The sequence below is a fragment of the Panicum virgatum genome, chromosome 2K, assembly GCF_016808335.1.
Source record: "Panicum virgatum strain AP13 chromosome 2K, P.virgatum_v5, whole genome shotgun sequence".
Classification (NCBI taxonomy): domain Eukaryota; kingdom Viridiplantae; phylum Streptophyta; class Magnoliopsida; order Poales; family Poaceae; genus Panicum; species Panicum virgatum.
Genome location: NC_053137.1, coordinates 64,929,021 through 64,954,456, shown reverse-complemented (window position 1 = coordinate 64,954,456; position 25,436 = coordinate 64,929,021). Strand labels below are relative to the sequence as shown.

General features: G+C 45.5%; 2 protein-coding genes, 1 long non-coding RNA gene and 1 pseudogene across 7 annotated transcripts; 2 read left to right on the top strand and 2 right to left on the bottom strand.

Moving 5' to 3' along the window:
* Positions 1 to 1,700: 1,700 nt before the first annotated feature.
* On the top strand, positions 1,701 to 3,242 carry LOC120694582. Its single transcript, XR_005683557.1, has 3 exons — positions 1,701 to 2,004; positions 2,114 to 2,175; positions 2,745 to 3,242. It is a non-coding gene; the product is annotated as an uncharacterized LOC120694582 (long non-coding RNA).
* A 7,593-nt stretch (positions 3,243 to 10,835) lies between these two features.
* On the bottom strand, positions 10,836 to 11,852 carry LOC120694581 (annotated as a pseudogene).
* A 2,557-nt stretch (positions 11,853 to 14,409) lies between these two features.
* LOC120694580 (DCN1-like protein) lies at positions 14,410 to 20,251 on the top strand. Of its 5 annotated transcripts, XM_039977755.1 has the most exons (11): positions 14,411 to 14,649; positions 15,333 to 15,417; positions 15,797 to 15,845; positions 15,953 to 16,028; positions 16,128 to 16,210; positions 17,075 to 17,171; positions 17,291 to 17,336; positions 17,618 to 17,685; positions 17,772 to 17,939; positions 18,197 to 18,250; positions 19,853 to 20,251. In XM_039977755.1, exons 1-10 carry the CDS (start codon positions 14,577 to 14,579, stop codon positions 18,214 to 18,216), a joined length of 765 nt encoding a protein of 254 aa, XP_039833689.1. In that variant the 5' UTR covers positions 14,411 to 14,576; the 3' UTR covers positions 18,217 to 18,250; positions 19,853 to 20,251. The 5 variants fall into 5 exon arrangements, with proteins under 5 accessions (XP_039833688.1, XP_039833687.1, XP_039833689.1 ...); XM_039977754.1 differs by lacking the exon at positions 18,197 to 18,250 and having other exon boundaries at positions 14,410 to 14,649; XM_039977753.1 differs by lacking the exon at positions 19,853 to 20,251 and having other exon boundaries at positions 14,410 to 14,649; positions 17,078 to 17,171; positions 17,772 to 18,219.
* On the bottom strand, positions 18,527 to 23,427 carry LOC120694579 (probable glucomannan 4-beta-mannosyltransferase 7). Its single transcript, XM_039977751.1, has 10 exons — positions 23,168 to 23,427; positions 22,694 to 23,034; positions 22,434 to 22,532; positions 20,510 to 20,762; positions 19,944 to 20,054; positions 19,636 to 19,772; positions 19,432 to 19,545; positions 19,151 to 19,350; positions 18,859 to 19,050; positions 18,527 to 18,778 (listed from the first exon to the last, which is right to left on the bottom strand). The coding sequence occupies exons 1-10, from the start codon at positions 23,274 to 23,276 to the stop codon at positions 18,613 to 18,615; spliced, it is 1,722 nt and encodes a 573-aa protein (XP_039833685.1). The 5' UTR covers positions 23,277 to 23,427; the 3' UTR covers positions 18,527 to 18,612.
* Positions 23,428 to 25,436: the final 2,009 nt, after the last annotated feature.

Genomic DNA, 25,436 nt, shown 5'->3' with positions numbered 1-25,436 from the left:
TCCAAAGCGGAGGTGAGAATGCAGGCTGATTTTGGCTGGGCTGGTCAGGCCAAACGTGACCTAGCCAAATTCACTGCCCAGCCAAAGTCTACAAATGCAACTGTTGCTACAGCCACCAACCTTCTAGCCAGCCAAAATCAGCATACCAAACAGGCTGAGAGTGGAGCAGGCTGCGTGTGAGTGTGTGAGTCCCTAGCTGAGACACAAGGGCCTTGTTTGGTTGATCTAGCACACGATTATCGAAAAGAGAATCTCGTATATTTGGAGTACTAAATAAAATTTATTTATAAATTTTTTTTAGAGATGAGTGTAACTTTTCGTGATGAATCTAATGACAGTAATTAATTGATGATTGTCTACAGTGATGCTACAATAAGCATCCTCTAATCACGCAGTCAAAGATCGCATTAAATTTTTCAAGATTCCTAGCGCAGGAGTTCTGAAGTTGATTTTAAAAACTGACTTAATTTAATACCTCTAATTAGCGGTCAAAGTTGATACAAATCCTAGCATAGCACAAACCAAACAGGACCAAGAAACAAGAAATAAAGTTGTCTTGTTTACCTCACAACCAATGACTATATGGACATTAATTGTTTATATCTCCAATCCAGCTACTCCAGTAGCCAACCAAACAGCCAAACTATATTATGGCCATGTTTGGGTGGTGGGCTAAAAGGGTAAAAGGGGTAAATTTGTATCCCATTTACCTTTAAAAATCCAAATATGTAGAGCAAATGTGTCTCTTTATCCATTTGCTCCTTCTTTACCCCTTTATCCCTTGGAGGGTGTCAAATTGGAGTAAAACTGGGTACATGAGAGACATTAATTGCTATTTCCAACCACTTTTACCCTCATTTTACCCCTAAATCCAAATGTCCTATGGAGTAAATTAGTTAGGGACAAATGTGAAGTGTAAAACATTTACCTTTGGGTAAATCTTTACCCCTAAAATCCAAACAGGGCCTATATAAGCAAGCTATATTTGGATTTTTTTTCTATGATATGGCAGCAATATTTAGCTTTCAGTGGGCTAAATCATTAGCAATGTTCTAATTAAGCATGCATTAGCAATCACTCGCTTACATCAACTTGACAGCTGCTTTACAAACGTCCAAACCGCATGATGGACACGGTTGACCTTATCACCTCTTCTGCCTTCATCCTAGTGGCCACCATCCCATTTTTTTTGTTGCCTCCTCGAATCCTATGTAGTCGTGTCACGCATAAAAGCCAGTGGCATGAGCTAAAAAAAAAGACATCTGACCATATATTTCTCCAAAAGTAACATATTTTCGTTCCTTTTTATTGAAAGGCTGTAGCCTGATGATACGATGCTTATTACTTGGCCAGAGTCCAGATATAGCAGGAGGCAACTCGTGCCAATCATTCCAATGACAAACACTAACGTAGAAAACTGTAAGAAAATCACCAGCAGATTAATCAAGCTAGCTAGCAGTAGTAGGATTCACATCATTCTCTTGCATTGGGTCATGAACTAGACGCGAGTGTGACTGTGACCCAATGCATAGAAGAATGGTGCCCGGCGCGTCAGCAGATGCAGAGATCTTGGGATGCTACCCTTGATTTAGTGCCGTGCCCCGTGCAGAAAAAGAAGTCCACATCTGCTGCTCCGGATCTACTACCTCTGGCAGCTACGGCTGTGACTGTTATCTTTTGCAAGACCAGTGATGAACAAAGCCATGTTAGGTAGGCGGCCAACTGCGTTTGTGGTGATGGGCGTCAGAAAAAGACTCCTTTTTCTCCGTGCGTTTTTCTTTCCAGTGCTCTATGATTAAGTGTCGACTGTCCAACACGCAAGAGGGGGCGGCCACACCATGGCCTCGCAGGTCGCAGCTATTTAATCCCGACGCATCGTCAAGCCAAGAGTCAGACACGCTCTTGAGATTGAAACCATGGCGAGGCTGGCTGCCGGCCGGTTGCTGGTGATCCTGCTCGCTCTCCATCTCCTCGTCGCGTCCGTTCATGCAGCTCGTTTCACAAGTAATTCACCCCCAAATTCGTCTTCTTCTTATTCGTCTGTTTCACGATTAGATGTTCTTTGTGGACTGATGTTTGAACTTTGGTTGTGCTATTGTTGATGTGGATGAAGGGGGCTTCAGAGCGAGGATGGTTCAGGCTCCAGCGTTAGAGGGCGCTGAAGATGCAGCAGAGGTACTAGTTCCAGTAGTACAAATAAAGTGCTTAGAAATTTAGCTGCTTAATTTTGTTGTGCACAGCCTATAGAATTTTAATCACAATCTGCTGAATTGCTTGTGTCTTTGTATAGTGTGGGCTAGAATTGCTTGTGTCTTTGTATAGTGTGGGCTAAGTCCAAAAACAGTTAATTGATTGAGAGTTAGAGGTCTTAAGCTGCAATATGGAAGTACATGAAAGTGTGATTCGAGTTCATCATTGGTGTATTGAATTATGAGTCGAAACTAACGGCATACTTAAAGGTCAAACAATGATGAAACAGTAAAAGCATGTTCATGTAAAAGTTATGCTAGATATTTAGAGAAACCTTGGCACTCGTTGTACATTACTCTGTCTGCCTTAGTACAACTCAAATTAGCCATTCCCCTGAACTAACCTTATGAAGCATGAACATGTTCAGATCATTCTTTTGCAGTTCTTTCTTTGTAACGCATGTTCAGAGGAAAAACACACACTACTTGATTGAGTTCAAGCGATCCATTCCTCTAGAACTGATCTTATTACTGCTTGATCACAAAATATCGCAGGACAACTGGAGAAGTAACACATTGGTAGAAGATGTGTTTGGAAGGATGGCTTTGCAGGTAACTGACTACCCTGGTTCAGGCCCGAATGATCGTCACACGCCCAAAGCCCCGGGCCCATGATCAATGACAAAGACAAATCGCCAGCTATTGCTGAACCGTGATGATGTGTACAGAGATTAGAAAACTCATCATCGGTTGTCTATCAGCTAGTAAAATAGTAGCAGCCTTCAAGTGTAAATTTGTAGCGTGAACTTTTCGTTAAGATTTGTAGCCTGACACCTGCCTGAATTCTTGCGTAGTAGCATCACAGTCCAAGGAACTACATAGAAAGCTTAGTATGCTCTCTATTTGAGAGCAGGGTTCGATGAATATTCTGCTACTTAGATTAAGAATTGTATGATTGAAGTATCTGTAAATTCTCTGGATAGACAGGTACACACGGAACTTTGAACTTTCAGACCTTCCACAGTACCTGATCAGTTGTTCAGTTTTCTCAAATGGGGGTCCCCTATCCACACTGATCCAATTTGCCAGTCTTGATGAAACGTGAAAGGAAATAAGATCAGCTATAACTTTTTGCAGAAAACTGCATATTCATTCCACAAAAAGTTCTTTTTATTTAATTGTGTTTTCAACCACTCGTTGAGGTCTCCAAGGGTCAGAAGCAATCACTCGCTTACATCAACTTGACAGCTGCTTTACAAACCAAACCGCATGATAAATATGAGCTCATCATGCTTTCATCATAGCGGCCACCATTCCATTTTCTGTTATCTCCTCGAATACTATGCAGTCGTGTTACGTATAAATGCCAGTGGCACGAGCTCAAAAACAATGACGTCTGACCATATATTCCTCGAAAAGACAAATTCTCGTTCTTTTTCTGAAAAGACACCAGCGATAGCAGGATGCTGCTCTTCGATCAGACCCAAACGAGCTATCGTTTCTTCAAACATTTTTTTTTACAATTTCCACTTGCAAGTCATTTAATAGGCCAAGTAGTTACCATTAGACACGGCACTGGACATAACCATTTCTTTGGCTATATCCTTCCGTTGCCTCAAAATAACTGTCACCCCAAATTAGCTCAAATGTACAGAGATGTAGTAGATGCAGTCTATTATCATGTTTGCAGAAAGATACTTGTACATAAAGTAACATCCAGCTTTGCGCACACAGAATGCTCCACCATTTTGAGACTTATTGAATTACCATTTCACATCAGGAACACCGAAGTTCCGGATCACTCGTCACCAGTGACCAGGCAAAAATAACGTCCATTTTACAAAACACAATGTCCAGCGTACCAAAGCTTCTACCTGTTTCCTTAGCACTGAATTCCTCCCAAGTTTTTACAACATTGTCATCATCTTGCCATGCATTGACAGAAACTTTCAGTTTGCTTTTAACTTCAACAGAAACAACACGACGAGAAAGCTCAATCATAGCATCAACCATGGCAGGCACTTTCTCATCTTCAAAACTAAGCAGGACAATTTCCTTGTCATTAACACTGGTGCTACCACCAATAGCAGGCACTTTATCTTCACAGTCAGTCCTGACCATACAGGCAGCAAACTGGCCGTGAAAACCATCTGGCCATGGGCCATCAACAACTCGAACAGATATTGTGGCCTCGACAGAGAAATTAATATGCCCAAGTGTAAGCTCCAGTGTGCTAAACTTGCTAGTCCAAGTTCGATGGAGCAGGCATGAATTTACCCTAGTTAAGCATAGTATTTCCTTAGCATGAAAGCATAAGGTTTTATCCTCGAGTTCAGAAGGGCCCTTCACTTTTAGGTAAACCTCGATGGTCACAGGATCCCACAACAGCACAGCACGGGTAGGATCTGTGAGCACTAAACAACAATTAAATAAAAATGTGACCCTAAGTGCAAGGAAAGAAAAGAAAGATTCAGCACTGAAGTGCACGGCATAAAGCATGTATGGTGCATATACTATCAAATGTAAGGTAAAAATGCTAGCTTAATCAACTATTGACAACAATGACATGATATATGTGTCTCATGCAGATTTCTGAGAAAGCCTTGCAACCAAAGCCTGAAAAGTTTTCAGGCCAACAGATGGGGTTTTTTTTTTTGGGGGGGGGGAGGTGTTACTCTAAAGCACATGAATACGAGAATATGACAACATTTTAACAGATACAGAACGAGATAATGGAGTCAAGAGACCTTCTATGTGTTGCGGGGATCATGTAACTTGGGTTCCCAAGGGTACAGTTGGAGTCAATTTCCCATCAATAGTTTAGCAGAGATAGAAGGAGAAAATGGAGTCAGGAGGTCTTCTATGTGTTGTGGGGATTATGTATCCCATCTAACTTCCCTAGGGATGCCCATAACCAGGAACACATCTGCTCCTTGTACCAATATGATGAGGTAAGAACTTCAGTCAGTGTGTTGAATCAATATTTAGTTGAGCCTAACGAGTGAGTGTGATACTAAGATCAATAATTAGTTGAGACTAACTAGTGCTACAAAGATGGTTATTTCGTTGCATTGCATTGCATTGCATACATGTATGTATGATCAAACCCACAGATAAAAGCTATATGAACTTCCTTAGGGCAATGAAGCCTAATGGCCCTGTTTGGAACCAAACTTTTTTCAGAAGTCCCTATCACATCAAAAGGAATCTTACTATTTTATAGTATTAAATAAAATCTATTTATAAATGTTTTTTGACAGCTGAGTGTTTTTTCGCGACACGAATCTAATGAGCCTAATTAATTCATAATTTGCTACAGTGATGCTACAGTACCATCCGCTAATCATAGATTAATATACCTCATTAGATTTGTCTCGCGATTTAGCCCCAGGGTTCTGCAGTTAGTTTTATAATTAACTTTTATTTAATACTTCTAAATACTAAAAAGTTCCAGGGACTTAAAAAAAGTCCCTGGAACCAAACAACCCCATAACAAGCTCTCATCTATAAGCTTGATGCATCAGGCAGGAGTGCAGCTATGCAACCAAAACATTGAATGAAAAGGTTTACTACGAACCTTCCCAGTGATGGTTTGGCAGTCATCCGTTGAGCGTTGGAAGATAATATTCCAATTTTGATCAACTGAGTCGCGTATGGCAACCAGACCAAACACGTCCAGAGGCCACTGGAAGCCGCCTCCTATTCCTGCAAACTTGGCTGAAAAGATCAGTAGAGTATGGCAGGGGTAGAGTTTCCCAACCGGAGGCTCATCGGTAAAGCGTATAGGGGGTATACGAGCTGCACGTAGTAGGAGATTTTAATTAGTTTAAGCTCGAGTTCGATAACAGCAATAAGGATAACAAGAGTTAGAAGGGTAAAGTGAACCTTGGTGTTTTTTTTGGGAGGGGGGGTGTTAAATGAAACGGTTAAGAGTTCGGGGTGTAGGATGTCCGGTTTCGTAGTCAGGAGAAAGTTTGGCCTTCAGCAAGAGTTAGAAGGGTAAAGTGAACTTTCCAATTTTGAGATATCTCTATGAACGATTCATGCACCAAACCAGAGCATTTGGTTGGGCCACGTCACCTACTTTCTCCTCAAGCGTTAGATTAGAAGCCAACGCTATCAAACGTTTCAACATGGCTCGTACCTCTGTGCACTTCCAAAGCCTTCGTGAAATCTCGGGATGTCTCAGCCAGAAGAGAGAGCTTTTTCAGCCCGTACTGGGCGCTCCTCCGGCCGACGGTGCCGTGCCGCTCCGCCTGGCCGGACCGGTGGCCGCCTGTTCTGGGCAGCTCCGTCCGGTCGCGCATGCTCGGCCTGCAAGATCAGCTCAGGCAGGCGCAGGGGTGTTGGCTGGCTCCGCCGGCCGACGGCAGCGAGCCCCTCACCTGGTCGCGCCCTCCGCCTGGTTGCTCTGGCGCTCGCCTACGCCGTGCATCCTCCTACCACATCCCCATGCGAGCTCCTACTTTTACCTTGATGTCCACCTGCCCACGGCCGTGGTGCCATATACCCTAACGGGACCCATTTCATTCAAACCCGCGGTGAAAGACCATATTGCCCCGCCAGCCCTGACCACTGATTCCCCGTTCGGCGAAACCGTGAAAAGCCCCTCTAAAACCCCAAAAGCTCACCGCCACTGGAGCATTCCAATGAGCCGATCAAGCGCTCCTTGGTGATCACATATGAAGCGCCCAAATTGATGACCGGCTTTTCTGCTAAGAACCCCCGTCCCCTCCCCCTGCTTGCCCCTAGGACGCTTGTAGCCCCTGCTAGAAGTGCACCGTCAGCGCTTTTACTCGCCGCCGTCCACCACCGCAGTACTATTGTGTGGCTAGGTGCAGTAGCAAAGCGAGCTAGTTCACCACTTTCGGCAATCACGGACCAATTTCATCTATTATGGCTGCTTCGGGCCACGGATCATGGCTTTGATCCGCCGCCGCCCACCACTGTCCGTCGCTGCAGACCCATTGGGTGATTCGTCACCTCGGAGAGCATCCTCGTGCCCCTAGATCAGATTCGCGAGGCCCTGAAATAGGACAAAACCGTGAGGGAGCGTCTGCGGTCTGTGGATGCTGCTGTTTGTAGCCAGCCATCAACGAGGCTTCGACGTGCAATTGGTCTCTACTTGAGCTTTAGAGCGACGCTGCAGTGCTGTGCAGCCTCAACAACCTAGCCAAAGAAGAAGCGAATCTGCATCACCGCTTTCTTCTTTTTTTTTCTCTCTCTCTTTCCCATTAACTTAAGGCACAACAAGCGAATCCTGCAGATTTGTCTGTTTGAGCTTCCTGACAGCTTCTTAGCATGAAAAGCTAGAATCTCGAACAAACATCAAACTTCTCATACAGCTTGTGGACAGCTAGAAGCCTAGAAAAGTTGTTATAGGGCGACTAGGTTAGCTGAGTTACTACTAGGTGAGCCTAAACAGATGGGTTTTGATGGTTAATGCATGCATCACCTCAAGGGAGGCTTGCAAAGCTCATTTTTAGTACTAGTATATACTTTACAATATACTCCTTCATGTCTTTAATACATTGCTAATTAATCATGAGTGTTTGTCAGTATTTGATAGATTTTTTGAGTGAGATGTACATGCCGAACAATGAACCATGCTTGCATTTTTATATTTGTTGCTTCCTTACTTATTCTTTATCATAATTCACATACCACCAAATATATAAGTATTATATGGTTAGGTACCCGATATTTAGTTGACTAGGCTACTGAAGAGACTCGACTAGGATCGACTAATTGGCCTAATCGATGACTACTTACGATTACTCTTCTTATCGGTACCCTTACAACTAGACTCGATTATACAATTGGGCAAGTGCAAACTTTTGTTTCCAATAAGAATTCTCAGATATGGTCGATGATATCACTTCTCAGCCTATTTTAACTTTTATCTAAATGTTAACATTTTTTCTCATATGTGACTAATGAATATAAAAATATTTTTAGTTGATTCACAATTGACACATCATTTCTGTTACAAGATCTGGCAGTATCGGTGAACTTTTCTAACCCGTTGCAGCTCAATGAGGGTGCCATACTGATCTTGTGGCACGACATCCGAGGTGGAGTACAAGGTCTCTGGCAGACTTGGCACACTCTACAACACCGTGATCATAGGATTTCCCTATTTGTTGTGAATGGTATTCTGTCACGCCCTACGCGAATGCAAATATCAAAATGAGTAGTCATCATATTATCATACTTTAGGATTTAGGAGCTCCACCAAATCTTGAGTATTGCTATATTGTCGACCTCTTGATGCGTGATGATGACCTGTATTTTGCTGCGTTTCGACGTGGAATACTCACCGTGGAACAGCTTGAGGCAGCTCGGGATGGATCTGGTGATGGATAAGGGCTAGGAAGATGGTTCAGCCTAGAAGACATGATCGTGCTAACATTCTAAATGATAAAGCATATGGAATTTCTTCGTCCCATGACAATGCGTAAGTTCCTGCTGTCCATAGTATTCATTTATTCTTATTGGTACGAACGGCGCTGATACTAAAACTTAATCCTTCATTGGTGGGAGGGATTCTGGAGGAGTTTGAGCGCAGGTGGTTGCGAGCACGAGCAAATGTACATGACCCCGGATTCGTACTACAAATGTGAGTTTGATTATAAAAATACTGGAAATATACTTGTTAGTTGTCTTAGTGTAGCCACATGGATATGTGATAATGTGAAGTGGTGTTAACCTCTTTATTGATCCCGTGGATAATGTACTCTTTGTTGGAGTGATTAATAATTTATGAACTACATATGTTTTAATTTTCTATTGTATATTGTAATGTCGTATAACATAAGACTTTTACTCTTTACATGGCTACCATATCTTGATACAACTACACTATGTGGCTAACGTACCACCTACTACTTGATATCTCTTATACTATATAGTGTGGCAAGAGGGAGAAAATTACCCCTATTTATAGGACTTCGTGACTTATATGTTCATTTCTTTACACAATATCTAGCTCTAAATTACTCATACGTATCTAAGAATAATTTTTCTCATATTTATCTAATCATACAAATATCTAATTTTTTAAAGTATTCCATAATAACAATAGTTCATGCATACTCTCTAATCTTCTAGAGATTTCTCATTGCTATTTTCAACGTGAATTCGTATGGATTTTGCAAAATAGTTTATCCTCTTTCAAAAAATGAGTAACATTGATCCAAGAAATTAAACCTCCGTGTACATTGTCTTTGGCATAACCAAATTTAACAATTTTTGCACATCTCCCCTCCACTGGTATGCACACTGTCACCCCAAAACCAATCTTTGAACCAATTGGAAAAGATTTAGATCCCTAAACCTACCTCCTAATCCTAATCCATGTCCTCTATCCTAATGGTCAACAACTCATCTATCTCGCTCCGTCTGCTGTTGTGCCTGCGCCTCCTCCCACTGGCCTCTGAGCACCATGTAGCTCACCACTACCACAGTCCTCGGCGTGTGCCTCTCCTTGCCGCCCTCCGTTGCCGCGCTGAGGCCATGGGAGGAGGAGGCGATCGAACACGAGGGAGAGTTGGAGCCTCGAAAGAATTGAAAGAATCTGACTAACTTTTATGGAATCATGATAGCGTGCCGCGTGCAAGTGTACTAGTTATGTAATGGCTAATGTGTGATGACACTAATCTTATTTTTGCTGGACTTGCCGCCATGAACTTGATACTTATTTTGAACTATTGTTGGTTAGTAGAGGAGCAGGGGCAGGCCCAAAGCCTGGCGAACCTGGGCATTGTCCGAGCTCCTAGTGCTCCAGTCCAGTGAAATAATATCATGGCCCCTTGCCAGCCAAACTCAAAACACTCCATGGTCCGGTCTAGTACGTAAAATTTATCAAAATTGTTTTTTGAATGAAATTTACTAAAATTTATTGAAAATGACTTATTGTAAAACAGTAAGGGCGGAGCTTCCCTTTGTTATTGGGTTCGCTGACCCGATGGATCTGTGGAAACTCTATAGAAAATATTGCGCTGCACGGTTCTTCAAAGACAAAGACCCCTGGATCCAAGACAAAACAGTGTGGCTCAAACTAGAGGAGCAAAAGCTGTGGACATGTGATGATGTGAACTGCTGTTAATCTCTAATACTTGTCTGATGGATGATAGACTACATAAACTCTCTTCTAATTTTATTATTTTCTAGATGAATTGAATTGTATGGGTTCCTGACTTCCGCTAGGGACGGGCTGTTTTTCGGCCATGTTTGGTTCATAACGTGAAAAAAATTTCACAAAAAATGAATGCATGCATGGAATACTAAACGAAATTTATTTGCGAAACCTTCTCACGGTGGGTGTAACTTTTCGAGACGAATCTAACGAGTCAAGTTTCACCATGATTGGTTGCAGTGATGCTACAGTAACCGCACCTAATCATCCTCTAATCATACGGTCAAAGGACTTATTAGCTACAGCTAATTGTAGAGATTGTTTTATAATTAGACTTCATTTAATAAATTTTTTTACTCCCCTAACCAAACACGAACTTCCATCTTCGCCCTTCGGGGAGCATAACATTCTTCCCGGACGGGGATAGCCCTGTTGCCACTCGTAGAGGCAATAGAGCAACAAACACAACAGAGAGCAAAACTGCTAGAAAACCGAGTGAATTCGCATGATTTTTGCAAAACAACTGCTCTTCTTTTGAAAAACGAGAAACATTGATCCATGGAATTGAACCTCCGTGTACATCGTCCTTGACATAACGAAATATTCACAATTTTCCCCATCTCCTTCCACCAGTATGTACTATGTACAAAACCACCTCCACCTCAAAACCAATCAGTAAACCAATTGGAAGAGGGCTAATCCTACCTCCTAATCCTAATCCACGTCCTCTATCCTAATGGTCCAGGCTCCTCTCTCTCCGGCTGCGGCTCTTGCTGCGCCTGCGCCTCCTCCCGCTGGCCTCCGAGCACCATGTAGCTCACCACGACCGCGGTCCTCGGCCTGCGCCTCTCCTCGCCGCCCTCCGCCGCCGCGCCGTCCTCATCCTTCGCCGGCGGCAGCTTGTGGCGGCAGGTGGGGCAGTTGCCGTGCACGCCCAGCCAGCGCTCCAGGCACTCCCCGTGGAAGCGGTGCCCGCACGGCATCTCCTTCCCGGCGTCCTCCACGCCATCCAGGCAGATCGCGCAGTCTCCCAGCGGGCCCCCGCCCTCAACCTCACCGGCCTTCACCTCCTTCAGCGCGGCGATCGCGGCCTTCGACGCCGGCGGCACGCCCCCGCCGACCCCGCTCGAGAACAGGTCCCCGTCGCCGTCCACGATAAAGTGCTACACCACCACCAGGTCAGGGCCGCCGCCGCCGCCCCGCGGCAATGCTGCCGAGGGCGCGCCCGCCAACCCCAGCAGCAGCCGCAGGATGCCCGCCGCCGTGCGGTCGCCGTCGTTCGCCGAGGCCATGGAGGAGGAGGAGGAGGCGGATCGAGCACGAGAGAGAGAGCTAGAGCCTCAAAAGAATTGAAAGAATCTGACTGTTTTTTTGTTTGTTTTTTTGTGTGATTTTTCGGTGGCCTGAATTGGCGAGTATATATGATCGGGGGAGGCTTAGTGCGGTGAAGGTTCTGGAGGATTCCGGAGCTGGCGCCTTGTGCCTCTGCGCTGTGGGCCCTAAACCAGGCGGGGCCCGTTTGGCGGTTGGACACGCCTCCGCATCCGTGTTGGAATTCTTTTTTTTTTCGCGAACGTGCCTTAGCACGTATTTCATTAAGAGGAAAGCATATTACAAACATAACTTGATGCTAGCCAAACAGGAGTTGACCGGCACAAGCACACAAAGGAGTAACAACAGAGAAAAAATTGAAAAGAGGCCAACGAAAACAAACAGCCACAACACTAGCAGAACGACGACCACAGGGCAGAAGACCTCACCAACCCGCCAAGACCCACGAAACACCTAACACAGATGAACCTACAAGAAGAACAACAACACCGAGGCCGCCAACAGACCACGAACACAACCAAAGGGTGGCCAAACATCCACCAGAATAAGCAGCTCCACAGTGGTGAAACATCTGCCATAGACGACCAAACAGCAGCGCAAACACGGCGGCAAAGCATCCGCCAGAGAGTAACAAGGGCGGCAAAGCATCCGCCGGACCGAGCGAGCAAAGGGCGGCAAAGCATCCGCCAACACAACGACGGCAAAGCATCCGTCAAGGTAGCTGCAGCGTAAGCAGGCCAAGGTGATGAAGCATCAATGGAGCACGGTAGGTAACATCCAAAAGCCGACCACCCTGAGCGTGAAGAAGTCCCAAGACGACGTCCCCAACAGGGACCATGACGCGCAAGACGCCAACGTCGTCCGTCCGAGCACCGGACATGGTTTTCACCAGGGAACCAATCTCAATGCCAGGGCGGATCGCCGCGACCATAGCCCAAGGCAGACCTGAGAACGGCAGCCGAGATGCGAAGACCAGCAGAGGAGGCATAGGAGGTGTCCATGGCGACGCCCCCAACAGAGACATGACGCACTAGGCGCCATCGTCGCCTGTCCGCAGCACGGACATGGTTTTCACCAGGAGCAAGAACCTCCATGCCATGCCGAGCCGGCATCCAGGCTCCACAAGGGCGGCGCAACCCCGGTCCACTAACCACCAGTGGGGCGGCGGCGGGGACACAGGCCCCCGGCCTCCCAAGCGCCAAGGAGGGCGGTGGCAGCGAAAGCCGCAGGGCGGCGGCGTGGCAGCGCCCCTCGGCGCGGCCCCCTGTGGCGGCAGCGAGACCACGGGCGACCACGGGCCCCGGCGGCGGCGGCACGACCACAGGCCGACCGGCCACCCGAGGGGCGACGGGCGGCGCGACCACAGGCCGACCACCCTAGGCGGCGGCGACACGGCGCGGCCACGGACCGGCCATCCGAGGCGGCGGCGACGCGGCGCGGCCACGAGCCGGCCACCCGAGGCGGCGGCAGCGGCGCGGCCAAGGGCCCCCGCCCCGACGACGGCACGGCCACCGCACCCCGCCCGGCAGCAGATCCGGCCATGGAGGGCTCGGATCCGGCGAGGAGGGAGCCGGGACCAGCCCCGGCGGCAGGCGGCGGCGAGGTCGGCGAAGTCCGGGCAGCAGGAAGAAGAAGGCAGCGGGAGAGAGAGGAGAGAGCGTGGGGGCCGAAGCCGACTTCGGCTAGGGCACAGGCCGCCGCCGCCGCCCGGACGGAAGCCGGCGGCGGCGGCGGCCACCGGAGGCTGCCCGGGGGGGTGGGTGGACGGCGGCGCTCGGAGCCCCCCGAGTCGCCCAGCAGGAGCGACGCGGGGGGGGGGGGGGGGGCTTGATAGTGTTGTGTAGGAGGCTGTGTTGGAATTCTGGAGAGCTGATAGCTGACCCGTTGGGCTCGGTAAAGAGCATGTGCACGTGGCTCCAGAACCTTCCAGAACCAGATATTTTCGTCGGCTGCTGGGTCTCTAACTAGCGGGGTCCACGTTGGGTATCCGCAATCAACTTCTTCTACTGGGAATTCTACATTCCGCGACAAGGTTTTTGCCGAGAGCGGGAGGAGAGAAACGGATAGGAGGAGGGCAGCCGACGTGCGGGCCCCGCGCATAGATATCCGTTACCGATGGGCCGTTTTCTTGCTTTCTGCGCGCAGAAGTTTCGGCCCGTTCAGGTGCAAGTGACTGAAACGGAACGAATCTGGGCCTATTTGTTGTGGACCAAGCCAACGGCTTGTTCTCAGGCCCATGGTAACTAGATTTGAGCCCAGAAATATTCTATTATTTTTTTTTATGTTCGGAGTTCATTGCATGCAGGGGCGGATCCAGCGTGGGTGCTGGGGGGGGCTCCAGCACCCCCTACATCCTTGCTCACTATGAAAAACTATAGGAGGTAGGAGGGAGAAAAAGAGGAGGATAAAGAAGAATAGGGGGTGCTGAGGAAGGAAGAAAGAACTCAGCCCCCTCTTAATTTCTATCCTGGATCCGCCCCTGATTGCATGGCAACCCCCTCTAGCCCAGTGACAGCGACACAACACAAGTCAAAGGATTTTTCAGCTGGATTAGATAGATAGATAGATAGATAGATAGATACTGATGTGTGGACCCAGCTCGCGACACCGTGTTTAATCTCAACCGTTCAACCGGACGTGGACGCCGCAGATGAATCATCCGCCGTATCTAGGAACCGTCACGGCGTCGTATGACGCCGTTCACACCCGCACATGCCTGACACCCTGGGCCCCCAACTGAACTCGATGCCTCTTTCCCTCTCATCTCCCTCTCCCTCTCCCACCTCTTGCTTTCTCGCGCTCGCGTTCGTGTCGGCTCGCACGCGAGATCGGGGGAGGGAGGCGGTGGACTGGTGGTTGGTGCCCGGTCGGCGGCGAGGCTCGGGGCCTAGGGTGGGCTCGGATCCGCGGCCCATCCCATGGGATCCGAAGGCTTCGTGGCCGCGGCGGCCGCTTGCCCGGCCGCCGCCGAGGCCTTCGCCAAGTACTACGGTGAGCTCCCCGCCGTCGAATTTGCTTTATCGCGGGCGCTTAGGTCGAATCGTGGGTATAGGGTTCCTGTGGGTTCCATTCGGTAGCCGCCAGCGGGTTTAGCCGTTTAGGTGGGTTTAGTGGTTAGCTTTTTTGATTCCTTGGGCGGCCTTTTTTTTCTTTCTGCGAATTTCGACGAACCTGGTGGTGTTTAAGTTGCGAATTATGCGAAACGGGTGTTTTTTTGTACTAAAGAGGTGATCTTAGGTTATTCCATGGTCAATTGTCTGACTTTTTATTGACGAAAAATAGGTCATCCTTAGACCTTAGTGGTTCTTGCCTTCCTGGGTGTTCCAAGAAGTGCGTAAGCACTTAATCGTGTGCGTGTTGGTAGCAAGGTAGATTCTGGAGAAACGATTTGTGGAAAATGGTAGGCTGTTCTTTGTCACAGTTTATATTTCGAGGTTATGTTTAACAATTCTTGTGCATTTTGATCAGATAGATAGTCCTTCTTTGGCACCTAGGGTAGGCAAACTTTTCTCAGGAGTTAGAGCTAAGCTTCGTCCATATTACATAGATTTTGTCCAGGATTAAGACAAAGTTTCATATGCTGTGAATTGTTCTTGTGTTGAAATTGTTAGCTATATTGTGTTCGTCGGGGCACTATATCAACTGATTGGTTCTTTTGGCATTTGTTTTGCTAGGTATTGTGTCAGGAGGTACAAATGCGAAGGCAAGGCAAGGATTGGTTGAGCTTTCACAAGCTATAGATGGAATTGAAGGAATGAGGTTAGCTGTCTAGGCCATGTACTTTTCTCTTTTAAAAAAGAAACTGATGCGGTGTTTTGTCGTCTTCTGTGCCATGATGAAATGAAATTTTATAAGACAACACATGCTTTTTTCCCTTCTTTCCTATATGCACAGAGTTGAAAAATGAAACCTTGTTCAATCCTTATTACTTTCTATATATCATCTAGTAGTGGTGTACTTAGATTAAGATCGAAATGTTAAAAAGATATAGTTGTTTGTACATGTCTCTCTGTTGCTATAAATATATAAACCTGCGTAACCTCCCATACCAGGATAATGTATTATTCTTTTCCTGTATCATGTTCGGTTCTATTTTACTTCATCCAATGTTAAACTTTCATGTGATTGATTCATGCAGAGATGCGATATTTGCAGATATCCCAAATCTGATGCCATTTATTGATTTGGTGAGTGATGCTTTCCAAGATTAAGAATTTTTGTAGGTCTTTACTACCTTGTGTTTATTGGGAGCCTTCTTCACTACCTTTTGTTAATTGAGAGTTTTCTCTTTTAGGAGGATACATGCCTATTCAGTTGCTTCTACGACTTTGTCTTCTTCATCTGTCGTGAAAAGGGGCAAAAGAGTGTCAGTAAGATCCTTTACTCTCAAGGATATATGTGGACACTACTGGTATACTTCTTACACCCATAGCAGACTAATCCGGAATGCCCCCTTTTCTTGAGTATAGCCATTCAGAGAGCTGTAACAGCTTGGAAGATTGTTCTAAATGGAAGGTTCCGGTTGCTTGATCGATGGTGTAATTTTGTTGAGGTATAGAACTTTGTCTGCTCGGCTATGATGCAATTTTTTCATAATTCACCTCAAACATTTGTGGTTCTGGTATTTGTTTTTTTAATGATTGTCTGCCGTGTATTTCAGTAGTATGCTCCATTCTTATTCGGTTATCCAGAGAGTAGTAAAAGCAAGGTTGAAAAAGATATGCCATAGTTCCCATTGTACCAACAAGTTCTTTACTAAGACTATCATATATGCATGAAGATAATAGTTCACTTTAGTCGAGTGAACTTTATTAACCCACTTCAGTTCCAGTGTTGATTGGCTTCTGATGTAAACTTGTATGGTTTGATACATGATGAGACATGTTAGAATATTGATTAACATGGTAAATACAGATGTTTTCCAGTTCTATTCTGGCTAATACTTTAGTTCTTGTAAAACCTAAATTTGTGGGGCAAGATTCATAGTTTAGTTAGCATTTGTTACAAAATGTGTAGTTCTTTATGTTAGCATGCATCTTGCATTGCGAAGAAATATTGGATAGGTGAAGTAGTATAGTACTCCCTCCATTTCAAATTATAGGTTGTTTTGGCTTTTCTAGATACATAGCTTTTGCAATGCACTAGAAAAACCAAAACAACCTATAAATTGGAACTGAGGGAGTACGGTTTTGCTATTGAATCCTCAGTAAACCATTACTACAAGAAACCGGTAAAGCGTCAGTCTTACCCCCAGTTCCCATGATTTATTGATATACACTTCACTCGTTTTGTCCTGCAATGCTTGAATATTTCCTCTTTCCTCTTCAGAAAGGGGAACACCCACTTTCTATAATATACAACCACACTATACTTTGTTGCATTTCTCTTAGCTGAAACTGTGAAATTTCCTTTTCAGAAGTACCAACGTCACAACATATCTGAGGATACCTGGCAGCAGCTGCTAGCTTTCAGCAGGTGTGTAAATGAAGACCTGGAAGGTTATGACCCGCGAGGTACAATTCTATATGACTTGCTTTTTGATTTTCAATTCTATATCTGCAGCTACCTTCATAGGCTAACTCCACAATGATCAAGATAACTTCTCACTTCCTGTTGCTCGTCTATTTTTCAGGTGCTTGGCCTGTTATGATTGATGATTTTGTGGAGCAAATGCACAGGTTTGCTGCTGCCATATGCTTGTGTTCTATTGCAGTTCAGTTTATTGGCTTTATTCCTGATGTGTGAACATAAAACATTACAAAATTGCTGTGCTGTCCAAGTTAGTAATACTTAAATTGATAATGGAATTATATAGTGCCATCAGTATTTGTTGAAATGTATAAACCTTAGTGGATATATCCTACTCCGTAATAATGTCAAGGTAGTCGTCTTATTGTACGAGTGAATAATGCTGTCCTAGTTGTGCACTGACTTATGTGTCTCTTCTTGTAATATGCAGAATTTATCACTCCACCGACTGCAGCAGTGCTATGGAATCACAATGTACCATTTCCAGTACATTTAAAGGTATTATTTTGATGTGATATTATGTTTATTAGTAGTTATTTTAGCCAGATTCACATTATCACTCCGTTCTGAATCTGGTACTACAGGACTGGATCTTCTACCTGGATCAAAGAGGAAATGTCCTCTTCACTTTAGGTCCAATGAGGAGGATGCAGAGCTTTCAGATAGTTTTACACGCTCTGTCCATCTTACACCAATAAAGCGACTCAAGGAAAGTCATGGCACTAGTTATGGAGTGGGGGAATCCCACAAAGGTACCCATTTCTCTGATAGTTCCTCAGACTACCGCGAGGATACAAATTTGCACAACCCAAGGGGTTGTCTTCAGAACTCACCTTGTAATGTTGAGGATGCCCTGTCAAAAGGGTTCGAGGGTTGCATTTCAATGAAATGCTCCTTCTGATATAACCAAGAATGCATAGTTTAGTCATTTTGTGGCAGCCCATAGACTGCATACATTCCAACTTCAGTGCCACTATCATCCTGTGTATATTTAATCATTTTTTTTCAGAGGTGATATTATTCTTCTGAGCTTGAATGATGCTGTTGTGTCACTCGTGATGAAGTATGTGCAATTCACATATATTTTTCTTTATATTAATTACTATATCAGTGTGATGAGTGCAATTGCGATTGAGCTTGCTTGACAGCATATCCCATGCAATACTGCTTGCGTAAAGAACATGATGAGTGCGTGCTAGAGAAAGAGAACTCACATTCCCATTTTTTCTACTTGTGAGACAGCATTAGTTTAGAGGAGGGGGAGGGGGGGGGGGGGCATCACAGGTGAAACCATTGTGACCACACGGAATAACAACACCTTTCTATGCATCTAAGATCTAAACCATTTGAATTGTAACCTGATGAACTTATACCCAGAAAATGATTATAAAGCTGTGATTCATACAATTTTGCCATTGTCACTTGTCATTGGCAGCAGGAACAAGTTCCAGTGAAATTGAGCCCTAGCAATAAAAATGCTAATCCCTGGAGATATAGGTATATGTAGTAGCTTGTTGTCCCATGGAAAGCAAGGTTGTATGACGCACATAGGAAGAGGAACACCGAAAATCCAATCTCGGGGAAATTAACTCTGCAAGGGAAACACAGTATCAGATCTTAGCTGCTAGCATAACTTACTAACCCAGAAAAATCTTAGCTGACAGCTTGTACCTGTCCCTTAACCTTTTCCGGGTTTTCTGAAGCAAAGGAACTTCACTGTCCTCAAGATCATTCCCCACCTTCTTGGTCACAAACCACTGGTTGAAACCTTCTAATTCCAACAGTCCTGTTAGTGCAGCTCTCATGCGACGTACTGTCATCACACTCTCAAACAAAATCCAAAATGGCATTATGTGAAGATTTCTGCAGAGACAAATTGAAGTACATTAGCTTTTAATTCTGGTGAAAGAACAGATGGGAAACGTAGTTTTAGAACTTATGGCACAGTTAAATAGAAACTTACTTTGGATGTCTAATGGCTGTTACTATGGTGAGCACCGTGGGAATATAGGCGACACCCCAGACTGGTAAATACAACTCCGGGATTGTGACTGAGACGGGGAGTATGATATTGTAGAGAATACAGGCAGCGGTTGGTGCTATAACTCTCCGCACCAAGAAGAAGCTATAGAGCATATAGGACTTCTTGAGGAGTGATACATCCTAGCGGACAACAAATGGGATTGATATTTTACTTTTTTCCCCTAAAGGCATAATTGCTAGCATGAGCTGAGATAAGCTTACCTTGGCAACCAAAACATCCTTTGCCATCTTACGGAATAAGTGTGCACCACCACTGGACCACCGGAATTGCTGCCGACAGTAGGCCTTGTAAGTGGATGGCAGTTCACTCTTGACCTATATATATACAGCAATTTTTGCATTGTCAAATGATCACATCAAACAGATTTACTTTTGACAACAGTACACATGATTATATCTACTCACTCTGACGTCCCCAACATAAACAAATTTCCAGCCCTTTAGGGTTGCTCGAACTGCCAAGTCCATGTCCTCAACTGTAGTGCGGTCCTTCCAACCTCCTGCCTCTTTTATGGCTACTGAACGCCACACTCCAGCAGTTCCTAGAATTGACACGCCATGCCATTAGAAGATTGTATGGTTTTGACATTGAAATTCTGTTGTTTCCCCTTTTCAAACTCAGGTACCATGATGGTGGACTGCAAATTCTCTTTCTTGATTAATGCAAAAGAAACAAGGAAGCTGCACTCTTTAGGAATCTTAAAGATGTGTACCGTTGAAACTGAAGAAGGCGAATGTAGCTGATCCTGCTTCTTGTTCAACTTTGAAGTGGTAATCGAAAAACATCTTCTGTACCCTTGTCAACAGGCTTGCGGTGTCATTCACTGCAAAATTCTGTCAATTAAGAATTGGACCGATCAGAGTGAATAAAATATTATATTGCTTCAGAAGTTTATACACCAGCAGTTTTCTTCCTTATGTTAGATTATCATTGAACAATTTCTACGCCTTCATGACCCATTGGAGCATATGGGAGATATATTTTAATGTCATGAATGTGCAAGGAGATATTGTTTTCCAAGGCCAAAGCAGACAGGTTTTCTGTTCCAAGTTCCTTGTGCTAGTTGTAAGAAATATTTGTGTAGTTCTGAGTTCTCACGAGAAAGACATCTGAAAATGTAAAAAGTGCTACATTGTGGTGGTATACTGAAATGTGGGAGCATATCTGGCAAGTTTAACAGAGCTGGGAAATATTTCCCAGAGCCAAATCCGTTGCATTTGTGATAGAGTGGTAGCTGGAAGAGTTTACTCAAGGGCTAACAGGAAACACAGTACTTACCGAAGGACCACCGAGCTTGAACCAGGGCAACTTCCGGATTGTGCACAAGGAATGGTACAGTTCGGAGCAGAAAGTCCGGTTCAGGTTGGAAATCAGCATCAAATATGGCTATATATTCACTTTGCCTTGCATAATCACATTCCATTCCTTTCTTCAGAGCTCCTGCTTTGAACCCCTTGCGGTTGGTTCTTGTGGCATACTTGATGTTGACACCTTTGTTTGCCCAATTCTCACATTCAAGCTCCACCAAATTCTGTAGAAAGAAATAATCCAGCTATCATATATCTTTTTTCTTAGACCCAGTAATCTTCTAGAGTATCTACAGTGCTACACCCATTAATGACAGCAAGATGGTTGAACTGTTGTGATGGCGGTTCATTTTCTATGAAATGATAGGCAAGGTTAGTTGCATGCTTTTTGAACATGTAAGACAATGGTTTGTGACCAACTGCTATGTCGACACAAATGGGTTCATTTAAAAAGAGACACTAATGAGTGCAGTAGTGGTGCACTCTGTAAGATGGATTATCAATAAATTTGATGGCCAAAAGAGGTCTTCTGTTATTTGCTAGGGAGACCATCCGTGGTTTATAAGATTCGTTGAGCAGTTGTGCTTGCCAACTACTTGTGCTCCATCACACTAAACCAACCCCTTCGCTGAACCAATTCAATCAACACAAACATATCAATTCATATTACTACTGTCCCTGGAGAGGGATGTGGTGGGCATCATTTGTTTCTTTTCATCTATAATTTATTGGTTAACATTTTTATTTGAAACAGGCATCACTTTATGAACATGACGCGCCATGAAAAATCACAAGACATTTGCATGAAAATGGATCATAATCTTGGTTTCTAGTCGTGGAAATAGATGAGATTAAGGGGTCTTTTAAAAGAGCAGTCCTGCGTATGCATCAATATAGCAGGAAGTCCAAATTATGAAGTGAAATCTTTTCGAGAACTGAAGGAGATCCATTCTAAAAAAAAGAATATACCCACCAATTATTGAACCGTTCCCTCAGATCTATGGGCCTGAATAAACAAAGACAAGTCGACAGAGAGCCAGAGAGGGGGCTCGTGATGCTATCAAATGTCAGGAGGCAGTAGTTATGTTCATGTGGCTATACGATACAGGGTGTTCTGGTCTCAGTAACAGAAGAATCAAGGTGGTAAAGGTAAGCTATGTGCTAGTGCTACTGATAGAGTTCATTGAAATGGTACTATTAGTTTTATACCCACATTGGCTGCTATTGTTAGGTTCCACATAGTTTCTCATCTCTAGTAAATAGTAATGTTATTTCGTGGGAATATTATAAGTACATATACTGCTAGCAGACATGGACAGCAAAACCCAGATTGCTGGGTCCATCCTGCTGTGGCCATGTGAGTGAATGGTCCAGATGACTATTCACCTGTGCTCTCACTCTCAGCATCATCTATGCCTTCGAGTTGTGCTTTTCCACATTCTGCCTTTATCTCATCAAAATTAATAATCATTTCTCCCATTTGGATGATGACTTGTGCAGCAAAAAGGTTTTATCTAAGTGCCAGTACCCTTTATGACAAATGCTGAAGTTGCTTTCATTTAACTAATCTCACAAAAGCACTTTGCACAAACAAGGGGTATCTCTATTTGTTCACTGATGCTAGCTACCCACTTCACAATGGATACTAGCCAAAATAATCAGCATGTTCCTATGAGGCTATGGCAGTTAATCTCATGTCAAACCTTTTATCATCCTTTTAGTATTCATTCTACAACAGGTCCAATCTGAGTGTCTGCTACCAGCAAGAGATTTATGCCTCTCTTGTTCGGATAGGATCAAATGGTAGCTAAATGAATAGCTTCTCCCAAACAAAAGGTTTCATGGGAATAATCTCCAGTCGTGCAAAAAACAAGAAACTAGGAAAGGCGAGTTACCTTGATGAACGGATCGGTGGAATCGTCCAGCACTTGGACTACTATCCTGTCCTTCGGCCACTGCAGCTCACATGCGGCCGCTATTGACAGCTTGTATACCTACACGCCCATCCCACGCACAGAAAACGCAGCACATCAGAATTAATATTTAATCTCACAAAGCAACAAGAGGCGAAACAATTCACCGAATAATCAATCGATGAATGGTTAATAATTTCCGATTTTCAGCAACTTTTTTTTCTGTGCTGATCTCTTCTCACCTCCAGCTCATTGTACATGGGTATCTGGACCAGGACCAAGGGGTAGTGGGTTCTCCCCTTCTCCTCGTCGGCGCCGTCGAGAGGCTCCCACTTGAACCTCCACTCGGGCCGCCACCCGATGGCCTTGACGCCGAGGCTGACCACGCTGTTGTACACGGCCTCCACCACCAGCATCACGGACATCACCATGCACGCCCACACCGTCACCTGCAGCACCGGCGCGATCACCCCGGCCCGCACAGCCACCCACGCCCCGTACACGTCCGCCGCCGCGGAGGACGTGCCGTCGAGGACGCCGATGAGCCAGGACACGGCCTGCCGGAACCCGAGCGGCGCGCCCGCTGCGGAAGCAAAGCAGGAGAAGCGAGCACCCAGCCAGGGAGCGGAGCGGGCAAGTCAAATCACGTGAGCTGTAGCGCGGCGTTCGAGCGAGAGAGGTGGGGAGGAGAAGGGGAGGGAGAGCAATGAGTGTACCGGCGAGCGGGCGGCTGAAGTCGACCGCGCCGACGGAGACGGCGGCTGCGACGGCCGCCGCGGCGGCGAGGAAGAAGAGGAGGGCGCCGCCGATTTCCCCAGCCTCCATTGGGGTTGCGTGGTGGTTGCAGCCGCTGGCGCTGACCGTGGGGAGGAACCGAGGCGGGGCGGGGAGCTGAGGGCGACTGCGCGATGCGCCCCGCCGATGCCAATGGGGGCTTTTCTTAAGCCCACGCCATTGTTGGGTTGGTGGATGGCGTGTCCTTGGTTGGAATTAGTAGTATACTATTAAATAAATAAGTGATAATGATCACTAGTATTTTATTGCAATAGTGAATTTGTACGATTCTTCCGTACTAGCTAATCCGATACGATTGTATTTGGCGTAAGCAGCGACAAAACTTAGTGATCATAATAAGATTGCACGAAGAGATGAGTTAAGAGAGTGACACGACGTAATAAGATGGGTTTGTTACCCAGAATTGCATTAGCGGCGCAATTGTGAGAATATCAACCTCAGCTTACAGTAGCTTTTGCATCCGTATTTAGATGAAGATGAGTGTTGACTGCATTTAATCATTTATAACCATGTCCAAGCTCATGTATCTGTGTTTATAGTTTCGATTGTATCCATGCAGAATAAGCTCTGACTTTCAAACTGGATCATTCACAGATCTAAGAGGTACAAGAGAAAAATCCTGGTGAGGTGAGGTGAGCTTTTTGGGTGCACGTTCCTCGGGTACCTAGCACTTGTTCTTTGACGGAGCTTCGTTTACGACTGGCTGGAGAGCGTGCCATGCTCCAGTGGACCAATCCGATGAGCATCTTCTCAGCAGCCTTATTTACAGATCTGGTCGAAGTTGCCCTGTAAACCCGCTTGGGTCCACGGCCAAGGCAACTTGCTATTTCTCCCCTTTTCCATAAACAACCCTAAATCCAAATATGCCACATTCATAATTCCAATTTTTCATACGGCGGAATATGCTCACATTCACTGGAGGTTCTGAGCCTCATTTGAAGATAGAACTCACTAGGGAAAGGAACACCAATACTATGCGCCGTTGCTAATTAAGAAAATGTACTAATAGTAGTTCTTTTCGTGCGGGTTTTTTATAAATGCCCGATATCGCGGCTTCCATAAATGAAATTGTTTGTCTGAATTCATCTAACGTGGTCAAGTAGGGCAAGCGGACCCTACAATGCTCATGATATGAAGGAAAGGACTCAATTTGTGGTAACGCTTTTTGTTCATTAATCACTCATATCTAGTCAATGATTGGAGTGGCATGATGACAGATGCGGTAGGGATCTCCCATTGCTTCTGTATATGCAGAGACGCCATGGTGGTCTTCTGGTGAGGGACGCCTATCTTCGAGAAGCGTTAGCTGGCCTCCTTGGACGATTTGGATAAAAATATGTGAGCAACCCCGATTTGTTTGAATTCATGAATGAACACCTGTCTTTGCCTACTTTTGTCTGAACTCTCAGGCTCTCAGTCCTGTGGCTCAAAAAGGTTGAGCAGGCTGATGCTACCTGCCTGCCCTGCTGTGTCAATGGTGGTGAAGTGGCAGTTGGGTACTTTCGACTTTCGAGACGATACTTCAATTAAGGTCTTGTTTAGTTGGCTTCAAAATTTTAAAATTTTATTAAATTTTCCATCACATCAAATATTTCAACACATGTATGAAGTATTAAATATAGCTAAATAAAATAAATAATTATACAATTTGTCTATAATTTTGTTGGATACCATAATTATGGGGCACCCTAACCCTGGGCTAAAAAACCCTCAACACGCGCAAAACGGGATTCGTCACCCGGGCCGGATCCTTCCCAAACTTGGACACCTGAAGCCTCTTAGGTACGGAAAGCCCAAGACACGCTTGGCCCGCGGCCCAGCACCACGATACGGCCCCACTAAGGCCTCGCTTACCGTGGAAGAAATCTTCGCCTCGCTCGAGGGCCCCCTGCCGAGGATCCTCGAAGCAAAGGCAATCTCCGACTCGCTCGAGGGTCGCCCGTCAGGGCCCCTCGATGCGAGGACAGACTCCGCCTCGCTCGAGGCTCCCTCAGTCGAGCCCTCTACGGGGCCTCGGCGCAGGAGCAATCTCCGCCTCGTTCGAGACCGCCCTCGGCGGACTAGAGCGACGGCCCAACCACCCGACGGGACGGACACATTTACTCACCAACTACTCCATAGCATGGGGCGGGAATCGAGCGGTGTCAGGCAGCGTCAGCTGGCGTCGGCCATCATGCTGCACAGCGGATA

Bases quoted from the DNA above. Each gene is read 5' to 3' on its own strand.
- LOC120694580 (XM_039977752.1), top strand. From the start codon at position 14,577: ATGGGATCCGAAGGCTTCGTGGCCGCGGCGGCCGCTTGCCCGGCCGCC. The intron at 16,029-16,127 runs GTAAGATCCTTT...TCTTGAGTATAG, and splicing joins AAAGGGGCAAAAGAGTGTCA to CCATTCAGAGAGCTGTAACA. The intron at 16,211-17,074 runs GTATAGAACTTT...TTTCCTTTTCAG, and splicing joins GATGGTGTAATTTTGTTGAG to AAGTACCAACGTCACAACAT.
- LOC120694579 (XM_039977751.1), bottom strand. From the start codon at position 23,276: ATGGAGGCTGGGGAAATCGGCGGCGCCCTCCTCTTCTTCCTCGCCGCC. The intron at 23,035-23,167 runs GTACACTCATTG...TTGCTTCCGCAG, and splicing joins CTTCAGCCGCCCGCTCGCCG to CGGGCGCGCCGCTCGGGTTC. The intron at 22,533-22,693 runs GTGAGAAGAGAT...ATGGGCGTGTAG, and splicing joins CCATGTACAATGAGCTGGAG to GTATACAAGCTGTCAATAGC.